We start from the raw sequence: 22,074 nt of genomic DNA, 5'->3' as shown, positions 1-22,074 counted from the left end.
GTCCCAGGATCCGCAGTTCAACCAAATAGCGGCACCATGCGATCTGTTTATGTAGTGCACGTATTACACAAAAGCTTCCAACGCTATTTGGGTGGGGTAAGCTGACGATCTTTTTTTTTCGACGCTGCGGAGGAGCGTGTCAGCGCACCACAAACGCCGTGTCCTTCACCTATTCACAGCAGGGCTACTCGTGCGTCAACTACATATACGACTTCGGAAGCGCCGAAACACCATCCCGCGCGCAAGAGGCCTTTCACGCCCTGGGCGACACCTTCGACAGCCTCGGCCTTGCGGAGTCGGCTGACAAGGCCACTCCACCTTCCACGCGACTGACCTTTCTCGGCGGCACCCTAAGCGACCTCAAGCTCTGGACGACAAAGAAATGGGCGACAAAGCGGGAGATTCAAGCCGTCCTATGTTTACTATTGTTGCCATACTTTGTACCTGCTACAATAGTCGCGCAGTTTATAAGTTCTTCATGTTAAGAAATCACATACGGCAAGCAAGGTACCAAAAACACACATATTGTTCAAGGCATTTAAAGATTTTTGACGATCTAATACACAAGAGAAATCGGCACGTACCGCTGATGATCTGCACCAAAGAAACCTGGTCTTGTGACGGTCCGAATCGGTGTCTTTTCTGCAGCACAACTGGCTGATCTGCAAACTATGATGTCAGTAGATCCCTACTTATTAGACTGAACCAAGTCTCAAGGGATGTTTGGAGTCTTTTTAGTCAGGAAATAAACTTACCGTCACTTTCACAAAGCAAGGCCGAGACTGGCAGCAAAACTACGGAATCCTTTTTGATAGGTTCCATAGGTATTTAAAAGAGAAGACTAACACAAAGATCGGCAACACCTGCAAATACTTTAGAATAATGTCTTCGAGCTTCTCACACTTCCCCTATCAGCTACATGGTATGCCCTCACTCATTATTAGGTATATCGTTTTTAAAATACCTTTGAAGGTCGAGGGCAGGGTGAAGGTTGAGATTAGATTATCAGCCGACAGAGTGCTTTGTGCTCGAAGATAATAATGTTATTATGATAGCTTTAAGTTCGCCACGCCTTCGTGTTGTAAAAATCCAGCAAACTGCATCTACAGAGAATGTTTATTGAAAGTTTATTGCAAAGTCCTGCCCGTAGGCTAATTTCAAGTACATGTACATGTATACGTATACGTAACACAGAGTGGACGGACAGATAGTGTTGACAATATAACATATGACTACTCTAATCTTAACTACTGACACTAAGTTCTAGCTTCTTTTGCGAGACAGTAGAAGATGAAAGGTCCCACTTTTTTCTCTCATATTGCATTATAGTACATGATGTTCTCGATAAGATTGCATTTTCTACACTTCACACTAACACGTCAACACGTCGCTTTAAGTAAAATTCTTCAAGTTAAATTGGGGAAGCTCATGAGACATGTCTTCAAAGGTTGGCAATAATTTCACCCCTTGGACTGCAACCGGTTCTAAATACTTTATAAAGCAGACGGTCACATAATAAGAGCAAAGGTTGGGTTACAAATGCTCTTAAGGCCTTTATTTGCTTTCTTTTAATCTTATCAGAGAGATGCATAATTCTAATGCAACTGATTCTGAATTATGACATGTCGTGTTATACTTCTATTTCTACATTTTGCTGTGCTGAGAACGTCTATCTTAATGATGTTAAACCGTATCAGTACTTAAAGGATATTTGTTTTAAATCAGAATATTGCATTGAATTCTACGGACGGTGATCATACATGTGACTACCCTTATAGTTATTATATATGCGACTATTGTACATCTATAAAAATAATTGTTGAACTCTCCTGTTTTTAAAAGTGTGATGATAACAATTCCTAATAGCTATGTCTTTAAGCTTTGACAGCATACGATGAACTACTCTATGTAGCATACCTATCTATATATTAAGATACACACAACACAATTATCGCTATCGCGTTTGAAACACAACTCGTGACCTCAGTTTGTACATTACTCCTCTATCAGGTCGTTCAAACAAGGGATATCGCATTAAGTTGCATGCCTACTTTTGTTAAGACTTACCCTAACCTGTAGCTAGTTGGTAGCGTCGGTAATGGCAGCTAGTTGTTCCTTATTCACTTATTTCTGATACACATTTGTCCCGTCAGCTACCAGTCATTATGACAGATGGTTCCATGTTCCCCTTATCTTTCCTTTCTTTGTTACAAGCAACCTTCACAACATCAACGACCAAGTTCATAAACTCAAAAACCGTGATGACAGAAAGACCCACATACAGTCCTAACAATCCGCCCAGGCCGCTGAGTAAAGCTTCCTCGGTTTATGTCGGATTTTCAGTGATCAGTTCGTAATTCAAGTCACGGAAGTACACGTGGACTCTCGTGAGATTTTGGCGCAGTTCGCGTGGGTCGAGCGGCAGATTCCGAGCCTGGCTTCTGGCGTGGATGTTCTCCAGGACGTACCAGACGTAACTGTCTGACGGCCAGAGGGAAGATGACAGCCAAAGCGCGAAGGAATCCTCATTACAGGATTGGCGACAGTCGCACGGTAGGTTGCCGTCCTCGTGGCGTTTTCGGACTTCCGAGGGACGTCCCTAACCGAAGCATCCACCGCTGAGATGACGTCACGTTATCCAGATAGCACATGTGACTCGGTGAGCAGTGGATCAAAAGCAGCGGAAAGTCTGTGCTGTGGCGCCCGCCGTCTCTGTTGAGGGATGGTTGTAGGGCCCTGATGTTAAAGGCTTCCTTGATTCCTCTTGCAAAGAAGTTCGGCTCAGATAAATTGAACAGGATACGAAGGTGGAGTTGCAGTAAGGGATTCATTCTTTCATTTATCTTTTTATGTAAACGGCTGAATATGAGATATTCATCTATATGTATACTCAGTTTTTTGTGTGCAGTAAAAGTTTGGCCTGGCCTGGCATGGCAACGAGTGAATTCTATTTCTTCTAAGATTTTTCACAAACTTTCCAAGCGTACATGCATGCGAAATGTAAGCCCTTTGCGAAATATTTAGTATTTTTGTTATATGGTATTTATTTCGTGTGCTTACTACTTCCCGTAGCCTGGTTTACAAACCTATTATATCTATCAGCCTCTTCGTCCTCTTAATATGTGCAGTTTGCTGTTAAGTTTCTGTTACATGTTACTCCTTTTCATTCGCGGTAAGTCAGTCTCGTTATTATTACCACCACCAATATTAGTGGTGATATTGATATCACTACGCATGCCCAAATGGGGAGACTAAAGGGAAAGGCTTAAGCACACTAGTCTATGGGAGAATAGACCAAAAAAGGGCATCATATCTCACCTTTCAGACATTCCGGTGACACAAACTCACCTTCATGTGGTAGATTACTTCTGAATTTGTCCGTACTTGCCGTCACAAGGAATTTGATACGGCTATTTTCTTGCTACAGGCCAATTTGTAAACAAAGCTCAACTTTGACCCCTGAGCCAGGCCTACAACAGGCGAACAGCCGGCTGGGAGAGCTTGCATCATGTATCCAATAACGACACCATCCATGGACAAAATGCTGTTGTTGTTTTTTCCAAAACATTTTCAACCCTATTCTATGCCAACAACCAGCAAATGCCACAACTTCACCAAATTGCCCCCCAAAAAAGGTTCTTCTTCTTCTTAATGCTCAGTCAATTTGCTGACTATTTAATATAGCATATATTATGATGTTTCGAGAGCGCAGCGCCTAATGACTCAGGTTGCGTTCCGAACCCCCCTAAGCATCCTTATTTGTATCTATCAAGTAAACGTCATTAGTCCATGATCCAAAACTCATAGTCCAGATTTCGTGCCATGGTCAGTCAACATGGTCATCAACATGGTCAGTCGACATAAAGAGTTATCAGTGGGTGGCAGAGGCACATGACACGAAGGAGTCAAGTGTGTCTGCCTCTACCACCCCACTGGGAAGACCGTCCCAGTCCCTGATTGTTTTGGGAAGGTAGGTTTTCAAAGTTCTTATAAGAATAATCTAAAACAATTAGTCTCCCCTAATTGTGATAGTGGAATCGTCCGGGATCCCCTCCTGAGGCTCACCATCATCGTCATCAACATGGCGGATGAGGTCACGAAAAGTTTACTAATTCAACAGGTTTTAGGGCTGACACCTAAGTTGAGTTGCGCAATATTTGAACTCGTTTGTAGTCCCTACTTAAAATCTTTGAAACCTTTCTTTTCCTTGAAATTTTTTGCCCAATCTAGAGACTTTTTTGGTTAAAAGGAACAGGTAGGGTCTCAGCTTTCCCATTTTAGTTGAAAATTGTTCAGTTTAGCAGTTTAGGTGGCGTAAGAACACATGTGAGTTGTTGGGTCATGCGGATGGGTATGGCTGGGAACTAGGTCAGAGATAGTGTCTGTTTACTTCCGGGTGACGTTTCTGCGAGTTTGAGCTGTACAACCCTCTGTTTTCTTTGCATGTTTATCAAGTATACCCTTGTGACTTCCTGGTGGAGAAGAGTTTTTAAGATTGAAGTTAAGGCAAGTACTTTTATAGGGCCTTACTTTAGTGGGTCTTATCATGGCCGGCAATGGGGGCAAGTAACTTTGTTGTCATCCCTGTACCGCCCCCCACCCCCATTTAGCCCTTGACCTTTGTAGCTCCATATAGCTGTATCAGATTTGGTCAAATCATGTTGTATTATCATTTACAAGTACATTCTGTCAATTTATGACCCAATTTGGTGCATGGTTAATCCTGATATTTTTGAAAAGTATGATATTTTGTGATATTTGTACAGCATTGAGCAGGGGTACAGTGTATATAAAGCTGTCAGGAATACCCAGGACAGCTTGAATTGCTGCAAAAGTAGTATGAATTCATTGAAAATGATGTACTAAGTAAATATCAAGTCTTATAGTATTGTATTTCATGGCAATTAAGAACTGCCAATCAAATTTGAACTGTGCTGGGCCTACCCCCCCCCCCCCCCCCCCCCAGCTGATGGAAAGTGTACTTTTCGAGCCTGTATGTCTCTGAACAAAGGAACTATTGAAGAATATGGACTAAATGTAGTACTTGGCAATGTGTTCTAACCATAAAACAGGATTTGCTGTATGTAAGAGCATTTTTAGCTGTTTTAATTGCGGCTGTGTATGTACAAACTAGTGGTTCCATTGGAATTGCATTGTGAGAAAGAAAGTAAAAAAGTTGCCAAAAAAAGGAAATTTTCTATTGAAAAGTTGCTATTTGACATCAGAGTTGTAGAACAGATTATGACAAGCACTGAATGGTGGTTGCTAAGTGACAGGCCCCTATAAATGTTGTTAGAATCATGTCATCTGAACAGTCACTTTCCCTCTAGTATACAGTTCTAAAGCATAGGGTGGCCCCAGTGCAGTGGGTATACATCTGGCTCACAATTCCCAAGGGAGCAATCAATTCAGTTCATCTTTTGGAAATAATATCACATCCCCCCAATGTATCATCTAGGGGGGTAATCTTTCCCCACCCCCCTTGCTCTAGTCCCCAGTAGGGCTGACACCTAAGTTGAGTTGCGCAATATTTGAACTCGTTTGTAGTCCCTACTTAAAATCTTTGAAACCTTTCTTTTCCTTGAAATTTTTTGCCCAATCTAGAGACTTTTTTGGTTAAAAGGAACAGGTAGGGTCTCAGCTTTCCCATTTTAGTTGAAAATTGTTCAGTTTAGCAGTTTAGGTGGCGTAAGAACACATGTGAGTTGTTGGGTCATGCGGATGGGTATGGCTGGGAACTAGGTCAGAGATAGTGTCTGTTTACTTCCGGGTGACGTTTCTGCGAGTTTGAGCTGTACAACCCTCTGTTTTCTTTGCATGTTTATCAAGTATACCCTTGTGACTTCCTGGTGGAGAAGAGTTTTTAAGATTGAAGTTAAGGCAAGTACTTTTATAGGGCCTTACTTTAGTGGGTCTTATCATGGCCGGCAATGGGGGCAAGTAACTTTGTTGTCATCCCTGTACCGCCCCCCACCCCCATTTAGCCCTTGACCTTTGTAGCTCCATATAGCTGTATCAGATTTGGTCAAATCATGTTGTATTATCATTTACAAGTACATTCTGTCAATTTATGACCCAATTTGGTGCATGGTTAATCCTGATATTTTTGAAAAGTATGATATTTTGTGATATTTGTACAGCATTGAGCAGGGGTACAGTGTATATAAAGCTGTCAGGAATACCCAGGACAGCTTGAATTGCTGCAAAAGTAGTATGAATTCATTGAAAATGATGTACTAAGTAAATATCAAGTCTTATAGTATTGTATTTCATGGCAATTAAGAACTGCCAATCAAATTTGAACTGTGCTGGGCCTACCCCCCCCCCCCCCCCCCCCCAGCTGATGGAAAGTGTACTTTTCGAGCCTGTATGTCTCTGAACAAAGGAACTATTGAAGAATATGGACTAAATGTAGTACTTGGCAATGTGTTCTAACCATAAAACAGGATTTGCTGTATGTAAGAGCATTTTTAGCTGTTTTAATTGCGGCTGTGTATGTACAAACTAGTGGTTCCATTGGAATTGCATTGTGAGAAAGAAAGTAAAAAAGTTGCCAAAAAAAGGAAATTTTCTATTGAAAAGTTGCTATTTGACATCAGAGTTGTAGAACAGATTATGACAAGCACTGAATGGTGGTTGCTAAGTGACAGGCCCCTATAAATGTTGTTAGAATCATGTCATCTGAACAGTCACTTTCCCTCTAGTATACAGTTCTAAAGCATAGGGTGGCCCCAGTGCAGTGGGTATACATCTGGCTCACAATTCCCAAGGGAGCAATCAATTCAGTTCATCTTTTGGAAATAATATCACATCCCCCCAATGTATCATCTAGGGGGGTAATCTTTCCCCACCCCCCTTGCTCTAGTCCCCAGTAGGGCTGACACCTAAGTTGAGTTGCGCAATATTTGAACTCGTTTGTAGTCCCTACTTAAAATCTTTGAAACCTTTCTTTTCCTTGAAATTTTTTGCCCAATCTAGAGACTTTTTTGGTTAAAAGGAACAGGTAGGGTCTCAGCTTTCCCATTTTAGTTGAAAATTGTTCAGTTTAGCAGTTTAGGTGGCGTAAGAACACATGTGAGTTGTTGGGTCATGCGGATGGGTATGGCTGGGAACTAGGTCAGAGATAGTGTCTGTTTACTTCCGGGTGACGTTTCTGCGAGTTTGAGCTGTACAACCCTCTGTTTTCTTTGCATGTTTATCAAGTATACCCTTGTGACTTCCTGGTGGAGAAGAGTTTTTAAGATTGAAGTTAAGGCAAGTACTTTTATAGGGCCTTACTTTAGTGGGTCTTATCATGGCCGGCAATGGGGGCAAGTAACTTTGTTGTCATCCCTTTTAACGTAACAGACCGACTTTGCTGCTAACCTTTGCGGATTCCACGCACAACATGCCGTTCAAACCCCTCTCCAAGCACTGGCTCGAGGCTGCCACCGTGATCTTAGCGGCTGGGACGAGAAACGGTCGGCCGGGGGCGAGCTCGGGTCCGCCGGCGGGCACCCGCGGCACCGGCGCCGCCCAGTTCGACTACCGCGTCCTGATGCTGCAGCGGAGCGGGAAGAGCGGCTTCATGCCCAACGCAAAGGTGTGTACACTTCCTAAATATCCGTCTCATCGACGTTTCAGAGTTCTCGCGTTATTTCAGAGTGTGTAGATATTGTAAATGGTCGTCATGTGGGTAGGGTTTTATTTAATAAGTGGAAATCTTTATTGACACAACAAAAGTACAACGACTGTTGTAAGGTCTGCTACATCTATACATGCAAACAGTCAAGTGGATACAAATGAATCGACCTGTACATACATGTGTATGAATGGATACGAGTAAATCAACATGTTAAATATTTAATAAATAACTACGGTATTATTGATGCTACGGTCACACATTTCTGGCCGGGCTGTTTGTGGCAACAGAAAATAAAAGTGTCCATCATGAAATGTACACATTTTATGCTAATGATTAATTTTCTTTACGTTTTGTGTGTTTTATTGTCTTCATACCATACTTAACGGTTCCCCACACTGCCCGATGGGGCAAATGTGACCATAGCATTAACTACATAACCTTTGGACTTTAATGCACCTCACCCAGAAGGTGTTTATTTATCTATCTATTTATCAATCTTTAGGGTAGTCCCTTCAGTTAACAAGTACCTGATTTCCATGGGAGCCCTATATGTGTGTGTATATGATTTATAAATACCAACATAATTCAGACTTAATGCAAGTCAGCGAAGTGGAATGTTGAAGAAAGATTTCAAAATTTCCAGGTGTTTCCCGGCGGCGTGGTGGACGCCTCAGACTTCTCGGAGGAGTGGCTTGGCGTCTTTAAGGCGGCAGGACGGGCGGACTTTGAGACGCTGACGCGGGTCGAAGTCCACGCGGACCGGTCGCCCATGTTGACATCGCGGAGAGACTCACCCGTACCGAACGAGCTCGGATACAGGTATTGTTATTATTACAGGTTTGCGTAGCAAAACCTTTGTTGGATCCGTTGGCATGTGTGGTGGCCGCCATCTTGAATTGTGACGTCGCCATACCATTTTATTGGGAGGAGTGCTTTTTGGGGTCGCTAGCGTTCTTTTTATTTTTAAGTTAACAAATCGGTACACAACTATCACACATTCAACTGAAATAAAGATTCAATACCAATTAATATTTATAAAAAGACCCCATAATTGCTAAACTAACATAGCAAACTTTAAGCATATGTAGCCTAATACTTAACTCTAGTTGTTATTGTCATGCTACTTCAACGTTTTTTATATGTTAGCTACCCTTGGCCTGATGCGGGTCCCGTATATGTACAAGTTAGGGGGTATTTCTCAACCGCAATACCGCAGCGAGGCACCGAATGCGGAAGTAACTATGCCACAGCAGCACAAAAGAGGTCAAGGGCCAATGACCTGATTTAAAAATCAAATCAATGAAAAAAATGCGTAAAAAAACGCCAACACGACATGTTCAATGGTAAAACATACTGCAAAAAACACCATTCAGCCGTTTCAGCTGCTGCAAACTCAGTCAATAAACCAGTTTCTCTCTCTATTTACTCTCTCTCCCGAGTACAGAATCTGCGCCATTCGGGAAACTTTTGAGGAGTCGGGAGTACTGCTGGCGCGGCCCTGGGCCAGCGGGCCAGTCGGGTGGCCCCTCCCGGCAGCCGAGCTGGCCCGCTGGAGGAAACGGGTGGACGGGAACGCTCGGGAGTTCCTGAACCTCTGCACTGAATGCAGGTAATGCTATGGTCACATTTCCAAACCGGGGCCCGACCGGGCTGTTTGCAGAAACGACAAATAAAAGTGTACATCAAGAAATATAAACAAATTATGCTGATGACTAATTTGTTTTACGTTTCTTGTTTTTTCTTGTTTTTGTATCATACTTTTCGTTTTCACAAACTGCCCAGCCGGGCGCTTTTTCAAAATGTAACCCTGACATAAGTTAGTTTACAATAGTTTGCGGTCGTCATAAAATTATCATGGAGAAATAGGCAAATAGATAGGCGAGTTTGTGTCTTCTTAAAGTTGTCAATTTAGCTTGTTGCTGATTCAGTCTAATTAATCTAATGAAATATTAAAACATCAAGCATCAAACCTGTCATTTAATCTCCACTTGTGACAGGTGCGTTCCGGACGTCTGGTCCTTGTACGAATGGTGCAACTGGCTCACGCCTGTCATGCCGGCTATGCCCAAAAGGAGGCGCTACGACACCGCGTTCTTCATCTGCTGCTTGGACCACATTCCTCCTGCCGCCCGGGACGACCGGGAGATCGTCAAGGCACAGGTGGGTTCCTTAGATGTTGTTACATGTGGAATGAAGTAGGGTCTAACTCAGGAACGGGGCTGTTGGCCCTAAAGCCAAGGAGCTGGCCTGTGTAGACGCTGGGGCTGAGGAGCTTGCCCTGGAAACAGTGGGTACGTCATGTACATGTAACAGAGAAAACAACAGAAATACAGTAAAAGTGGCAAAATCTATTTATACAGAAAATTACAGATTGAGGTGAACATCGTAGGCTGGCATTTTCATTTCATGCGCATTCTAGCGCCTGATAGTTTTATTGATTTACTTACTTATTTATTTACTACCGCCTGGTAGTTCAAACGCCTTGTAGAAATGTGCAACTAACATCCGTTCTTTCACGTTTGTTCTTTATGGAAGTGGCTGACACCAGCCGAAGTCCTGCACGATTTCCGACAGGAAAAACACATCATCCCACCCCCGCAAGTGTATGAACTCTCCCGCCTGTGCCAGGTGCAGAGTCTGGCGGACCTGCACCATTTCAGCCGAGAGAGGGGTGCGAAGGGTTGTGAGAGATGGCTGCCGGTACTTTTTCCTTGTGAAGACGGCCATGTGTCGGTACTACCAGGTACCTTTTATTTTCTGTATCTGTTTTTGATTCCATCTTATTTCATTAGACACAGCTGGTGTCTTGACACACACACATGATATACCCGTTTTTACACTTGGCTGGAGTGAGGAAAGTCGTGTACTTTTCCCGTGGGTACAAGATCGTTGGCGTCAGGGGATTCGAACCCGGGACCGCTAGGTTCTGGACCGAAAACCCTGGTCATTACGCCACACGACCCCACCGAATCTGTATATTCGTTATATTCGGCGTAACACACCAGCTTCACAGGCACGCGGTTTGCCTATCAGGTAAACAGCCCAAGATGTGTAAGATCGGACTGATGGACCCGTACCTTCATCGAAAAGTGTTATATACATTTATATATAGGTATATACTATATATATACCGAAACATTTATAATCAGCTCCCCTCTTATAGTTACCATATTTAGTCCAATTAGCTTATAACAAATTATACTCCATTATGTCGCACTGTATTGTAATATGTCACATTTTATCATTTATTTTATCATGACATTAAACCATATAGACTGTATTATTATGCGTTGTATTGTATTGAATTGTATTAACTTTGTATTATGATAGTGTGATGATTTTACTGCAGGTTATGTATATAAGTTGTATGTTCGTCTGTATTTTGTGTGTCAGCCGTAATCAGCGAGAGCTGCCTAGGCTGACCCAGTGTAATGACTCGTCTTCATTGTCAATAAATACAAATACAAATATCGTCTTCCCAGGGGATGACTTGTACCCTGCTCATGCTAACCCGGAGACGCACCAGGGTCACCCCCTCGCCAACACCGTCGCGCAACTCCGACAGTCCGCGAACAACTTGAACAGGAGCGAGACAACCTCGGAATCAGTCGGCAAACTCTCGGGCCAGTTCGCCACAGAAATGCGCTGCAACATCCCGCCCAAGTTCGGGCACCTCTCGCCCAAACAGAACGTGTTTGAATTTGTCGAACAGATTCAAAGTAAACTTTAGAGCTACGTCGATGAAGGTTAGAAATTCAGGTAATAAGAATAATAATACAGAAGCTACTCAAGCAACAAAAGCTATTAGGATGCTTTTGAGTAACGTATCCAGTCGGTTGAGTAATGCTTTTGTATGATGAGTTGGCGATCAGATCGTCAATTGCAAACCTCCGCACGTTTAAGAACCCAACATAAGTTTTACTGTTTCATTAGAATTAATCATAATATTCTTGGAGGATCCACCTGGAAAGCAAGGAGCCAGTTTGCTTTAATTTGTCACTCCTTCTTGTTTCCATCCGGATTATTCTTCCTTCGACCATTCGTTCCAGCCTTCACCCCGAAAGGGACCTGGGAGACTGAGACGCCGCGAAATTAGTCTAAATCACTCTAATTAGCAGGCTCATTAGCGAAGATTTAATTCTAATTGATTACCTTGCACGCTTGTTACATGTTTATCCACGGTATGTCAGACGGAGGCCTTAGTCAATGCTACAAGCCAGGGAGAAAATGTTTAACGCTTTATAGAAATAAGGAAATAATGTAAATAAACAAACTCAACTGAAGGAATAATTATATATACTATATCCCTATTTCTGATAGCAGCGATGTGAAATATATGCAATAGTACATTGTGCCAGCCACGGGCGATGATCTGAGGCATTCCACGCATACAACAAAGAGATACACGTACGATTGATAAGGGAATATAATTGAAGGAGTTTCCAGCACATTCCCTACATTTGCTGAATGCACGCTCCCTTTCTATCGGTCCCAGTCATCGCGTGTGCAGCTAGGACATTAATCGATTGTTTTGCAAGGTTATCATGTGTGCGATATGTGCAAGACAACTATCCAGTGCTACGACACTGGGGACACATATTTCACGTTTTATACGACGAAGAAAAAATCTCCAGTGACAGAATTTCTCCTTGTAATAGTAATAATGTATGTATGATATGTAGTATATATTTGCTAGTGTCAACCTATCGTGGCTCTAATCGTCAAATGTGGAGTTATGACATTTCCGAACGCCCCCCAATCGGCTATTTGGGACTGTCAGTGACGTCATTTCGCTATCGTACCCCGGTGTGGAATTACGTAACCTGGAGGGTCGGCTGTTAGAAATCTGGGCAATGACGTAATAAGAGAAGGTAACGATATCTCTGCTTGGAGAATAACACAATACAGATATTTCATAAGACAACTTCCCGAAGTTCGTATCACAGAACGAGAAATATCTCAGGAGACTTTTAAGATTTTTCAACGGTGTTAGTTAGAGTGAGTAACATAACCAGTTTTTGTGTGGAAAAATGCAAACAAACAAATATGAGTGAAAAATTAAGGGTGTAATTCCCGGCACACCGTTTACTAGTTATTACAGGTTTGCGTAGCAAAACCTTTGTTGGATCCGTTGGCATGTGTGGTAGCCGCCATGTTGATTTTGTGACGTCGCAGGGTAGCCATATCATTTCATTTGGAGGGTTGTTTTTTGGGGTTGCTAGCGTTGTCTCTATTTTTAACACATCGGCACACAACTATCACACATATTTATAAAAAGACCCCGTAACCGCTAAACTAACATAGCAATAGTCTCCAAGCAGACCCAACGGTTGCAAAGACCGTATCCAACTGGCAGAAAGAAATTTTCTTTGCAATACGGGGGTGCCTGACAACTTCTCTGGCTGACTGGAGCTTCTCTGGTAGCTTGTACGATTTTGGCTCCGTGGAGAACTGCTTGGAGATAACATAGCAAACCTGAAGTGTATGTAGCACAAATACTTAACTCTAGTTGAGATATAGAAATCCCGGAATGTTATTCCGTTTTGTTAGAGAAGAATCCCGAGATTTCCGACCGCGCCCCCTCCGCGCGTGATTGCGTCTCGTCGCGACCTTTCGGAGCCCGTTCAGAGGCGCTTATCGGCGCTTTTCCGGAGCTTGGGCCGCTAATCACGTTAGCATAGCCGGGCCGCGCGCTGAGCCGGGACCGCGCCCGTCTTTCCGGTCGTGTCGCCGACTTGTCGCCGCGCGTCTCACCCCGACACGACTTCGCCTCTAAATTACGTCGCCTCGCCTGGTAAGGCTACAACAATTCAATGTCAAGGTTCTTGGTTTTCGGTTGAGTGAAACTTAAAAAAAAAAAACTACAAAGGAGTACAAAAACAAACTAAAAAAAAAAAAAAGCTTTCTGTGATATCGATGGTTCGACTTTCCGGTTGAGCAGCCGACTTGTCGCCGCGCGTTTCACCTTGACACGACTTCGCCTCTAAATTACGCCGCCTCGGCTGAGAAGGCTACAACGATTCAATGTCAAGGTTCTTGGTTTTCCTGGATTGGTCGGGCGAGATGGAAAAATAAAAGAAGATTCTGTGTTGGTTCGACTTTCGGGATCACGGTACCGCCGACTTGTCGCCGCGCGTTTCACCCTGACACGAGCTCGCCGCCTCGCCTGGTAAGACTACAACGATTCAATGCCAAGGTTTGTGATTCTTGGTTTTCTTCGAGGTGAGAAGTAAAAGAGGATTCTGTGATGAATATTTTAGGTTCCGGTCGTGTCGCCGACTTGTCGCCGCGCGTCTCACCCCGACACGACTTCGCCGCTTAATTACGCCGCCTCGCCTGGTAAGGCGAAACCAATTTATTGCTTTGGTTTCTGGTTCTTGGTTTTGTTCGATCGGCTGTGCGAGGTGAGAAATAAAAGAGGATTCTGTGATGAATATTTAAGGTTTCGGTCGCGTCGCCGACTTGTCGCCGCGCGTTTCACCCTGACACGACTTCGCCTCTAAATTACGCCGGGTCGCCTGGTAAGGCTACAGGCAACGATGCAATGTCAAGGCTCTTGGTTTTCGTGGATCGGCCGGGCGAGGTGGAAAAATAAAAGAAGATTCTGTGATGGTTCGACTTTCGGGCTCACGGTACCGCCAACTTTTCGCCGCGCGTTTTACCCCGACACGACTTCGCCTCTAAATTACGCCGCCTCGCCTGGTAAGGCTACAACGATCCAATATCGTGATTCGTAGTTCCTGATCTTTTGGATTGGTTATGCAGCGAGGTGAGAAATAAAAGAGGCATTCTGTGATGGTTCAACTTTCTGGTTCACTGTACCGCCAACTTGTCGCCTCTAGTTTCACCTTGACACGACTTCGCCTCTAAATTACGCCGGGTCGCCTGGTAAGGCTACAGGCAACGATTCAATGTCAAGCGGGTTCTTGGTTTTCGTGGATCGGTCGGGCGAGTTGGAAAAATTAAAGAAGATTCTGTGATGGTTATTTCACTTTCGGGCTTACGATACCGCCAACTTTTCGCCGCGGCGGGTTTCACCTTGACACGAGCCCGCCTCTAAATTACGCCGCCTCGAATGATAAGGCTACACCCAGTCAATGTAGTGGTTCGTGTTTTTGGGGTTGATCGGTCGTGCGAGAAATAACAGAGGCATTCTGCGATGGTTCGAATTTCAGGTTCACGGTATGGTCAAATTGTCGCCGCTCTTTTTCTAGTTTTTATTTTACCCTGACACGAGCCCGCCTCTAAATTACGCCGCGTCGTCTGTTGAGGCTATATCAAATCAATATCTTGGTGCGTGGATTGTTGTTGCAACTTGATGGAGCGGGCGAGAGGGATGTCAATAGAAGAAGCTTTCTGCGATGATTCGACTTTCACGTTCACAGTATCACCGCGCGTTTCACCGAGCCCGCCTCTTAATAGACCGATCCCAAGGCCACGCCCCCTGTTCGATTTCGAACACCTCCGTCAAAAACAGGGTTTGACGGACCAAACATGGCCGCCGCGGCTGGGTTGAAAATAATGCCACTGACTTCGGTAGTAGTCAGCATGTGGTACAAGCTTCCTCTCCTTGAGTGCGTGATCTATTTTCTTTTTAAATTCGTTTTTGTTCTGAGCATGCATTCAACCAATACAGTGGAAAACCTGTCCTAGATATACGTACCCTGCTTTACACGTGCCATTTCTGCCCCGCCAACGCTGTTTTTGACGGAGGTGGGCTGAATAGAACAGGGGGTTCTACGGGTCTTCTATTCGTTCGATATGGTGTTCGACAGGATCGGTCTAATACGCCGCGTCGACCGATAAAGCTACAATAATTCAATGTCAAGGTTGTTGGTTTTCGGTCGAGTAAGCTGAGAAATACAAGAAGCTTTCTGTGATATCGATGGTTCGACTTTTCGGTTGTGCAACCAACTAGGTGGGCAAAATCTTTCGCGGTGGTTTTAAGTTCGCGCTGAAACTTTGAAAACCGCGAACATAAAACCGCCGCGAGTATTTCTGCATTTACAGTATCTTTCTGTGATATCTTACTTTTGCTGTTTTTTGTTAATTTTCTTTCTTCTATGTATTTCAGCTTTGCGTTTTGTGTACGCCTTCATGTGTGTGTTTGACGTGCTTTGTGAAAGTCTGTATTGAACTTTGAATACTGTTCCCAGGGCTAACCCTTTGTAATAGCCTTCGGCTAGTTGGGCAGCCCTGGCTGTACTTTTTTACAGTCAAATAAACCAAATCAGAATCAAATCAAATCTTACTTTTCCTCTGAATCAAGACAGATTGAATCGATGACAACCAGGGACCTACCTTAGCTCGGCCTAACGCGACTGTTCGCTATATATGTGCTACATGTGATATCTTTCTCTAAACTTCTACTTGCTACATTTGATATATTTGAATCCCCAAACGCTACATATGATAAGTTGCTCCATATCAGATCTCCCAAAAATCTTAATTTTCCCCTCAGACAAATTGAAGCGGACGAGAACCAGGGACCTACCTTGTTGCGGCCCACCGCGGCTGTTAGCGGGTTCGGCGAGGCGGTGAGGCTGATGGGGTGCGACAGTCGCGCTCCGCGGCGCGCTGCGGCTCGTCTGGCGGGCTCCGTCGCCTCTCCTTCCGCCGGCCTCCCCCCGGGGTCCCGCTTACCCCGTCTGCCCCCGAAGGTCGCCCGCAGAATGATGGATCTCCGCTGCGAAGCTTAGAGCTTTAACTCGGCGGGCGCCAAAAACTCGCCGGATTAGACTTTAGAGACGGTCGCGCGTTGCCGTGGATGCAAATCTGCAACTGCGGCGAACTTTTTTACCTGGAAAATCAGCCGCACTATTCTACCAATTTCTTCTCATTTTCTTTTATTTCTGTTATAAACTCAGCCGCACTATTCTACCAATTTCTTTTCATTTTCTTTTTTTTTCTGTTATAAACTCAGGCGAACTTCTCTACCTGGAAAATCATCCGCACTATTCGACCGATTTCTACTCATTTTCTTTTCCTTTAGATAGTGACCTGATGAAGAATTTTTTCCACGTAAAATGAAATATACGATGAAATCTTTATATTTTTTTCTACCAATGGAAGATTTCCGTACACGTTATTTTCTTGCATATAATTGCACGAACTTCTCTAACTGGAGCTTGGAAAATCATGATTATCCACCATATTTGACCAATTTCCACTCATTTTTTTCTTCTTTTAAGTGACATGAGGAAACCTTTTCTCCGCGTAAAATATTTTCAGTTTTTGTCTTCTAATTCTACCAAGGAAAGATTTATGTACGTACATGTATATATATATATATATATATATATATATAGAGAGAGAGAGAGAGAGAGAGAGAGAGAGAGAGAGAGAGAGAGAGAGAGAGAGAGAGAGAGAGAGAGAGAGAGAGAGAGAGAGAGAGAGAGAGAGAGAGAGAGAGAGAGAGAGAGAGAGAGAGAGAGAGAGAGAGAGAGAGAGAGAGAGAGAGAGAGAGAGAGAGAGAGAGAGAGGGGGAGAGAGAGAGAGAGAGAGAGAGAGAGGGGGAGAGAGAGAGAGAGAGAGAGAGAGAGAGAGAGAGAGAGAGAGAGAGAGAGAGAGAGCCGGCGTTGGGATGAATAACACTTTGCCAAAGGTGTTTGCCAAATAAATAAACAGAGTTACGGAGATTTACACAAGGATGCATGACTACATAACTCTGTGGCCAGCAAAGATCGAATTCTCTCACAAACTTGTCATACTGTTTTGGACAGTTGTAGTATATTTTGGGGTTGTTTTTATTGTGAACTTGAGTCTGGCGCACGGAAGTTTTAAGAGGAAGGACCCCGCTCCTAGCCTCTACCAGGCCCCATAGGTCGCTGGAAATATAGACATTGATCAAACTGATAACATGCCAGATGGGGGATGGAGATAAAGTAGCTAAGTAGTCCAGTTCCTGTTTTTCATATGGCTATAACAAGATCTATAAAAAGAAGAAAGACTAGACCAGACATTTTTCATTTATTTTGATTTTTGTTGTTGTTCCCAAGGTCGCAAACTTTATGGCATGTTATCTGTCTATTGCTATTTGGCCAGTTTCTATTGGCAGCACCCTGTGGAGCCTGTTAGAGGCTATCCCGTTGCGTGCGTGTCTCTTTATCTGAAAAACGCAGAAATAACACGACAATTTTCCTCCTTCCCGCTTCACCGGGCCCTGCGGAGCCTGGTAGAGGCTATCCCGTTCCGTGCGTGTCTCTTATCTGAAAAACGCAGAAATAACACGGCCATTTTCCCGCTTCACGAGGCCCTGCTGAGCCTGGTAGAGGCTACATGTATCCAGTTCCGTGCGGGTCTCTTATCTGACAAACGCAGAAATAACACGGCCATTTTCCTCCTTTCCGCTTCACGGGACCCTGCGGAGGCTGTTCGAGGCTATCCCGTTCCGTGCGGGTCGCTTATCTGAAAAACGCAGAAATAACACAACACACGGCCATTTTCCCCTTCCCGCTTCACGGGGCCCTGCGGAGCCTGGTAGAGGCTATCCCGTTCTGTGCGTGTCTGTTATCTGAAAAACGCAGAAATAACACGGCCATTTTCCCCCTTGCCGCTCCGCGGCGCCGATAACGACATCTCGCGGCGATTATTTACCCCGCGTGCCGACCTGCACCTCCTCCCGCTATCGGCGAGCCGCCCTCCGCCCGCCGGCCGGCGCTATTGTTTGTCTTCCGCCTTATCTGCGCCCGACAATAGTAAGTGAACAAATAAATCAAGCACGTTCCGCGTCACGGAGGGCCGCCGCTCAATGCCGCGAGTCGTGCTCGCCCGGCTGTTGGGGTTACCGCGCGCGCCCCCGCGGGTCACCGCCGCGCCAGCATCCTCACGTTCGCGCCAAAATAGCTCACTGTCGCCGCGCCGCCGATTCGGCACGTCCGCTGTCACCGCCAGGGAGCCTGCGAGCACGCAATCCGGTGGTCTCTACATGGTGGAGGCTGGCAATTAGGGATGGCCGCTCCCGGGGGTACGAATGGGTGCCTGCGGGAACGCAACGCTCCCCGGGGGTATGCAGGGCCGCTAGGGGCCACTGCCATCCCCGGGGTGCCTGCGAGCACGCATCCGGTAGTCGCTACCAGTGTTAAGAAGTTAAAACTTTGATTTTAAACCTTTAACCAGACTAAGTACGCCGGGGGAATACCTGGTGGAGGCTAGCGTCCCGGGGATACCAAGGGGACGGGAACCTGCGAAAACGCAATCCGATAGCCTCTACCAGACTTGCTACGCTGGCGATCAGGCAAGTATTTCCAAGGAGACGACCTGGTGGAGGCTAACGATCCTGGATGCCCGCCCCTCGGGAGTACGCAGGGCCGCTAGGGGTCGTTGTAATCGACGGGAGCCTGCGGGCACGCAACCCAGGATGCCCGCTCCCCCGGGGGTAGGGATGGGAGCCCCCTAGCACGCGACCCGGGATGCCCGCTCCCCCGGGGGTAGGGATGGGAGCCCCCTAGCACTCAACCCGGGATGCCCGCTCCCCCGGGGGTAGGGAGGGAAGCCCCCTAGCACGCGACCCGGGATGCCCGCTCCCCGGGGTTATGATGAGAGCCCCCTAGCACCCAACCCGGGATGAGCCTTAAATCCTATAGATATCCCCCCCCCCCCCCAAAGTGAACTGTCAGTATCAGGGAACCAGCTATAGACACCCCCCCCCCCCCCCCGCGGGCCGTATCAGGGGGGATTTGACGCCGCTGACACGGATTAGACGGAAAGACGCGGAACGAGGCAATCTCATTTCCCGGGATCGCCCCGCCGCCCATTAGGCCTTATCTAAAGCGACTATCGACCCGCCGTTCGCGCCGCTCACTGCCGCCAGCGCGAGCTATGATTAGAAAACCATAAACTTAATGGCGAACGTTTGGCCAGTCAACAGCCCGACGGAGCGCCGCGGAGTTTGCACATCAAATATTTATCGGCGAATGAATCAGTGCGCGCCGCGGTGGGGGGATCGGAGCGTGCTTCGCGCCCGCTTTTACGGCGAGTTCGGGTCAGGGGAGGTTTTACGGCGCGCAGCATTCATCAAACGGACGTGACGAAACGGTTAATACTAACTACACACGCGCACGAACATGGGATGGGAGGGGTATAGGGATGGAGGGAGGGAAAGAGGAGAAAACGGAGGGGTTTTACGGCGAGTTAGGGTCAGGGGAGGTTTTACAGCGCGCGGCATTCATCAAACGGACGTGACGAAACGGCTAATACTAGTTACACACGCACACGAACATGGAAAGGGAGGGGAAGAGGGATGGAGGGAGGGAAAGAGGGGAAAACGGAGGTTCTACGGCGAGTTCGGGTCAGGGGCGGTTTTACGGCGCGCAGCATTCATCAAACGGACGTGACGAAACGGTTAATACTAGTTACACACGCCGCACACAAACAGGGGTTGGAGGGAAGAGGGATGGAGGGAAAGAAGGGAAAACGGAGGTTTTAGGCCGAGTTAGGGTCAGGGGCGGTTTTACGGCGCGCAGCATTCATCAAACGGACGTGACGAAACGGTTAATACACACGCACACGAACATGGAAAAGGAGGGACAGAGGGATGGAGGGAGGGAAAGAAGGGAAAACGGAGGTTTTAGGCCGAGTTAGGGTCAGGGGCGGTTTTACTGCGCGCAGCATTCATCAAACGGACGTGACGAAACGGTTAATACTAGTTACACACGAACATGGGATGGGAGGGGTATAGGGATGGAGGGAGGGAAAGAAGAGAAAACGGAGGTTTTACGGCGAGTTAGGGTCAGGCTCTGCCCACGAGGGGCGGTTTTACAGCGCGCAACATTCATCAAACGGACGTGACGAAACGGCTAATACTAGTTATACACGCACACAAACACCTAGAGGGATGGAGGGAGGGAAAGAAGGGAAAACGGAGGTTTTGCGACGAGTTCGGGTCAGGTTCTGTTCATGAGAGGGCGGTTTACAGCGCCAAACATTCATCAAACGGACGAGTGGAAACTAGTTACTAGTACACACGTACACAAAAACGTGATGAGTAAAGGGTTGGCAAAAACGAAAGTATCGAAATACATGTGCCAGCTGTAGGTATAGCTAAAATCGGCACGAAAGAGCTAATGTAATATCTAGGCTATTCTGCAATGGAATGGCCCACCGTGGCGCCTGCTGTGCGGACCATGGAGGCTAGTTTGCCAGTAGTAGTCTGTATAACGCAAACTCCAGCTGTCCGGGGGTTTCTCTCCCCTCCCCGCGGAGTTGTGAGGCGGTTACAGGGCGGCGAGCGGTCACGGGGGGCTTGATTGAATTCAGGCTAGTTTGACAGATGTGTAGGAGTTGGAAATCGCGAATCAGTAATTCCTAGTATAACCCACCTGATAAACGCCGGCACCACCCAGAAGGCCTGCGAAGGAGGCTAGTATTGAAAGTCTCTGATGAAGGCAGATTTTGGACAGGCGCCTAACGAAGAAGAAGCTGTGGTGACATCGGATTCTCATCAGCCGTACTTCCGCCCTGATTACCCCGGTCTTCGTCTCCCGCGCGCTTCCAGAGACTGCAGCAAAAAAGGCTGGAGAACTGGATGGCTGTCCCTAGCCTCTACCAGGCTCCACGGGTCGCTGGAAAATCGTAGAAATTGGCCAAATAGACGGATAACATGCCAGAGAAGTTAGTCCGCCATAGAAGTTACAGTTTGCAACTTTTAAAGGATGGTATATTGGACCCTCATACAATTCACTCTATTCGGCCAATTTCTACTATTTTTCCAGCCTTCCGCGGGGCCTGGCACAGGCTATGGTGTCCCGTAGCAGGGATTGAGGTTCGGATTGTTTTCTTACGTCTTTTTTGCCGGTCTAGAGTGTTATGTAGTCTATATCCAGACCAGAGTGTTGTGTAGTCTATAGTCGGAACTTGCCAGGACTGTTTCTCCAAAACATTCCACTTCTCAGAGGCACTCACGCGACCTTGAGACAACTCTCGTCTGTAGACGCCTTGACGACGTCCTTGGGAGAAAGGAGACAGGCGGTAAGGTCAAGGTCATACAGGTGCAATGAAGGTCAATCAACAAAACCACCCGGACCGGAAGTAGGGGGTGCACTTTCGTTTTGTCATGACGTGTTTTACTTGTCTCCAATTGAGATCCAGGTTCCAATAAGTTGCTAACTTGGAAACCCCGGTTCAATCCTGGGTCAGGACATGTCGGTTGGGGTTGCACCCGTCTTTCGGAAGGGCCTTAATTGGCAGGGTGATCCAGGAGGTGCCTCCAGCACGTTAAAGGGGAGGGACTAGCAACCTCGAGCTCTCCCTGTGAAAATATACCCCGCTACTGAAACAGCAAGGAAACTTGCTGCCCCATGTGCCACAAGGCACTACAAGGGACTGAACGCACACCAAATTCTAAAGTTAAAGTTTAAGTTCCTTTCCGCATTAGATGGTGTATAGGGCGGCGCCCATCTCCGTTTCAGTAGCTCTTAGGTAACTATGATAACTTTGTGCAATCACTACAG

At 46.1% G+C, this 22,074-nt stretch overlaps 1 protein-coding gene across 1 annotated transcript; it reads left to right on the top strand.

Annotated features, from left to right (window-relative positions):
• The first annotated feature begins 7,339 nt into the window (after positions 1-7,339).
• Positions 7,340-11,907, top strand: LOC136423563 (acyl-coenzyme A diphosphatase NUDT19-like). The gene is made up of 6 exons (XM_066411787.1): positions 7,340-7,582; positions 8,268-8,443; positions 9,069-9,233; positions 9,622-9,784; positions 10,160-10,367; positions 11,107-11,907. Exons 1-6 carry the CDS (start codon positions 7,388-7,390, stop codon positions 11,352-11,354), a joined length of 1,155 nt encoding a protein of 384 aa, XP_066267884.1. The 5' UTR covers positions 7,340-7,387; the 3' UTR covers positions 11,355-11,907.
• The last annotated feature ends 10,167 nt before the right edge of the window (positions 11,908-22,074 follow it).

Source organism: Branchiostoma lanceolatum, chromosome 17 (genome assembly GCF_035083965.1).
Source record: "Branchiostoma lanceolatum isolate klBraLanc5 chromosome 17, klBraLanc5.hap2, whole genome shotgun sequence".
Lineage (NCBI taxonomy): Eukaryota > Metazoa > Chordata > Leptocardii > Amphioxiformes > Branchiostomatidae > Branchiostoma > Branchiostoma lanceolatum.
This window is presented reverse-complemented; position numbering and strand designations above follow the sequence as displayed.

Excerpts from the sequence above, each read along its gene's own strand:
- LOC136423563 (XM_066411787.1), top strand. The coding sequence starts at position 7,388 with ATGCCGTTCAAACCCCTCTCCAAGCACTGGCTCGAGGCTGCCACCGTG. Across the intron at positions 7,583-8,267 it reads GCTTCATGCCCAACGCAAAG|GTGTTTCCCGGCGGCGTGGT; the intron begins GTGTGTACACTT and ends CAAAATTTCCAG. Across the intron at positions 9,785-10,159 it reads GGGAGATCGTCAAGGCACAG|TGGCTGACACCAGCCGAAGT; the intron begins GTGGGTTCCTTA and ends TCTTTATGGAAG.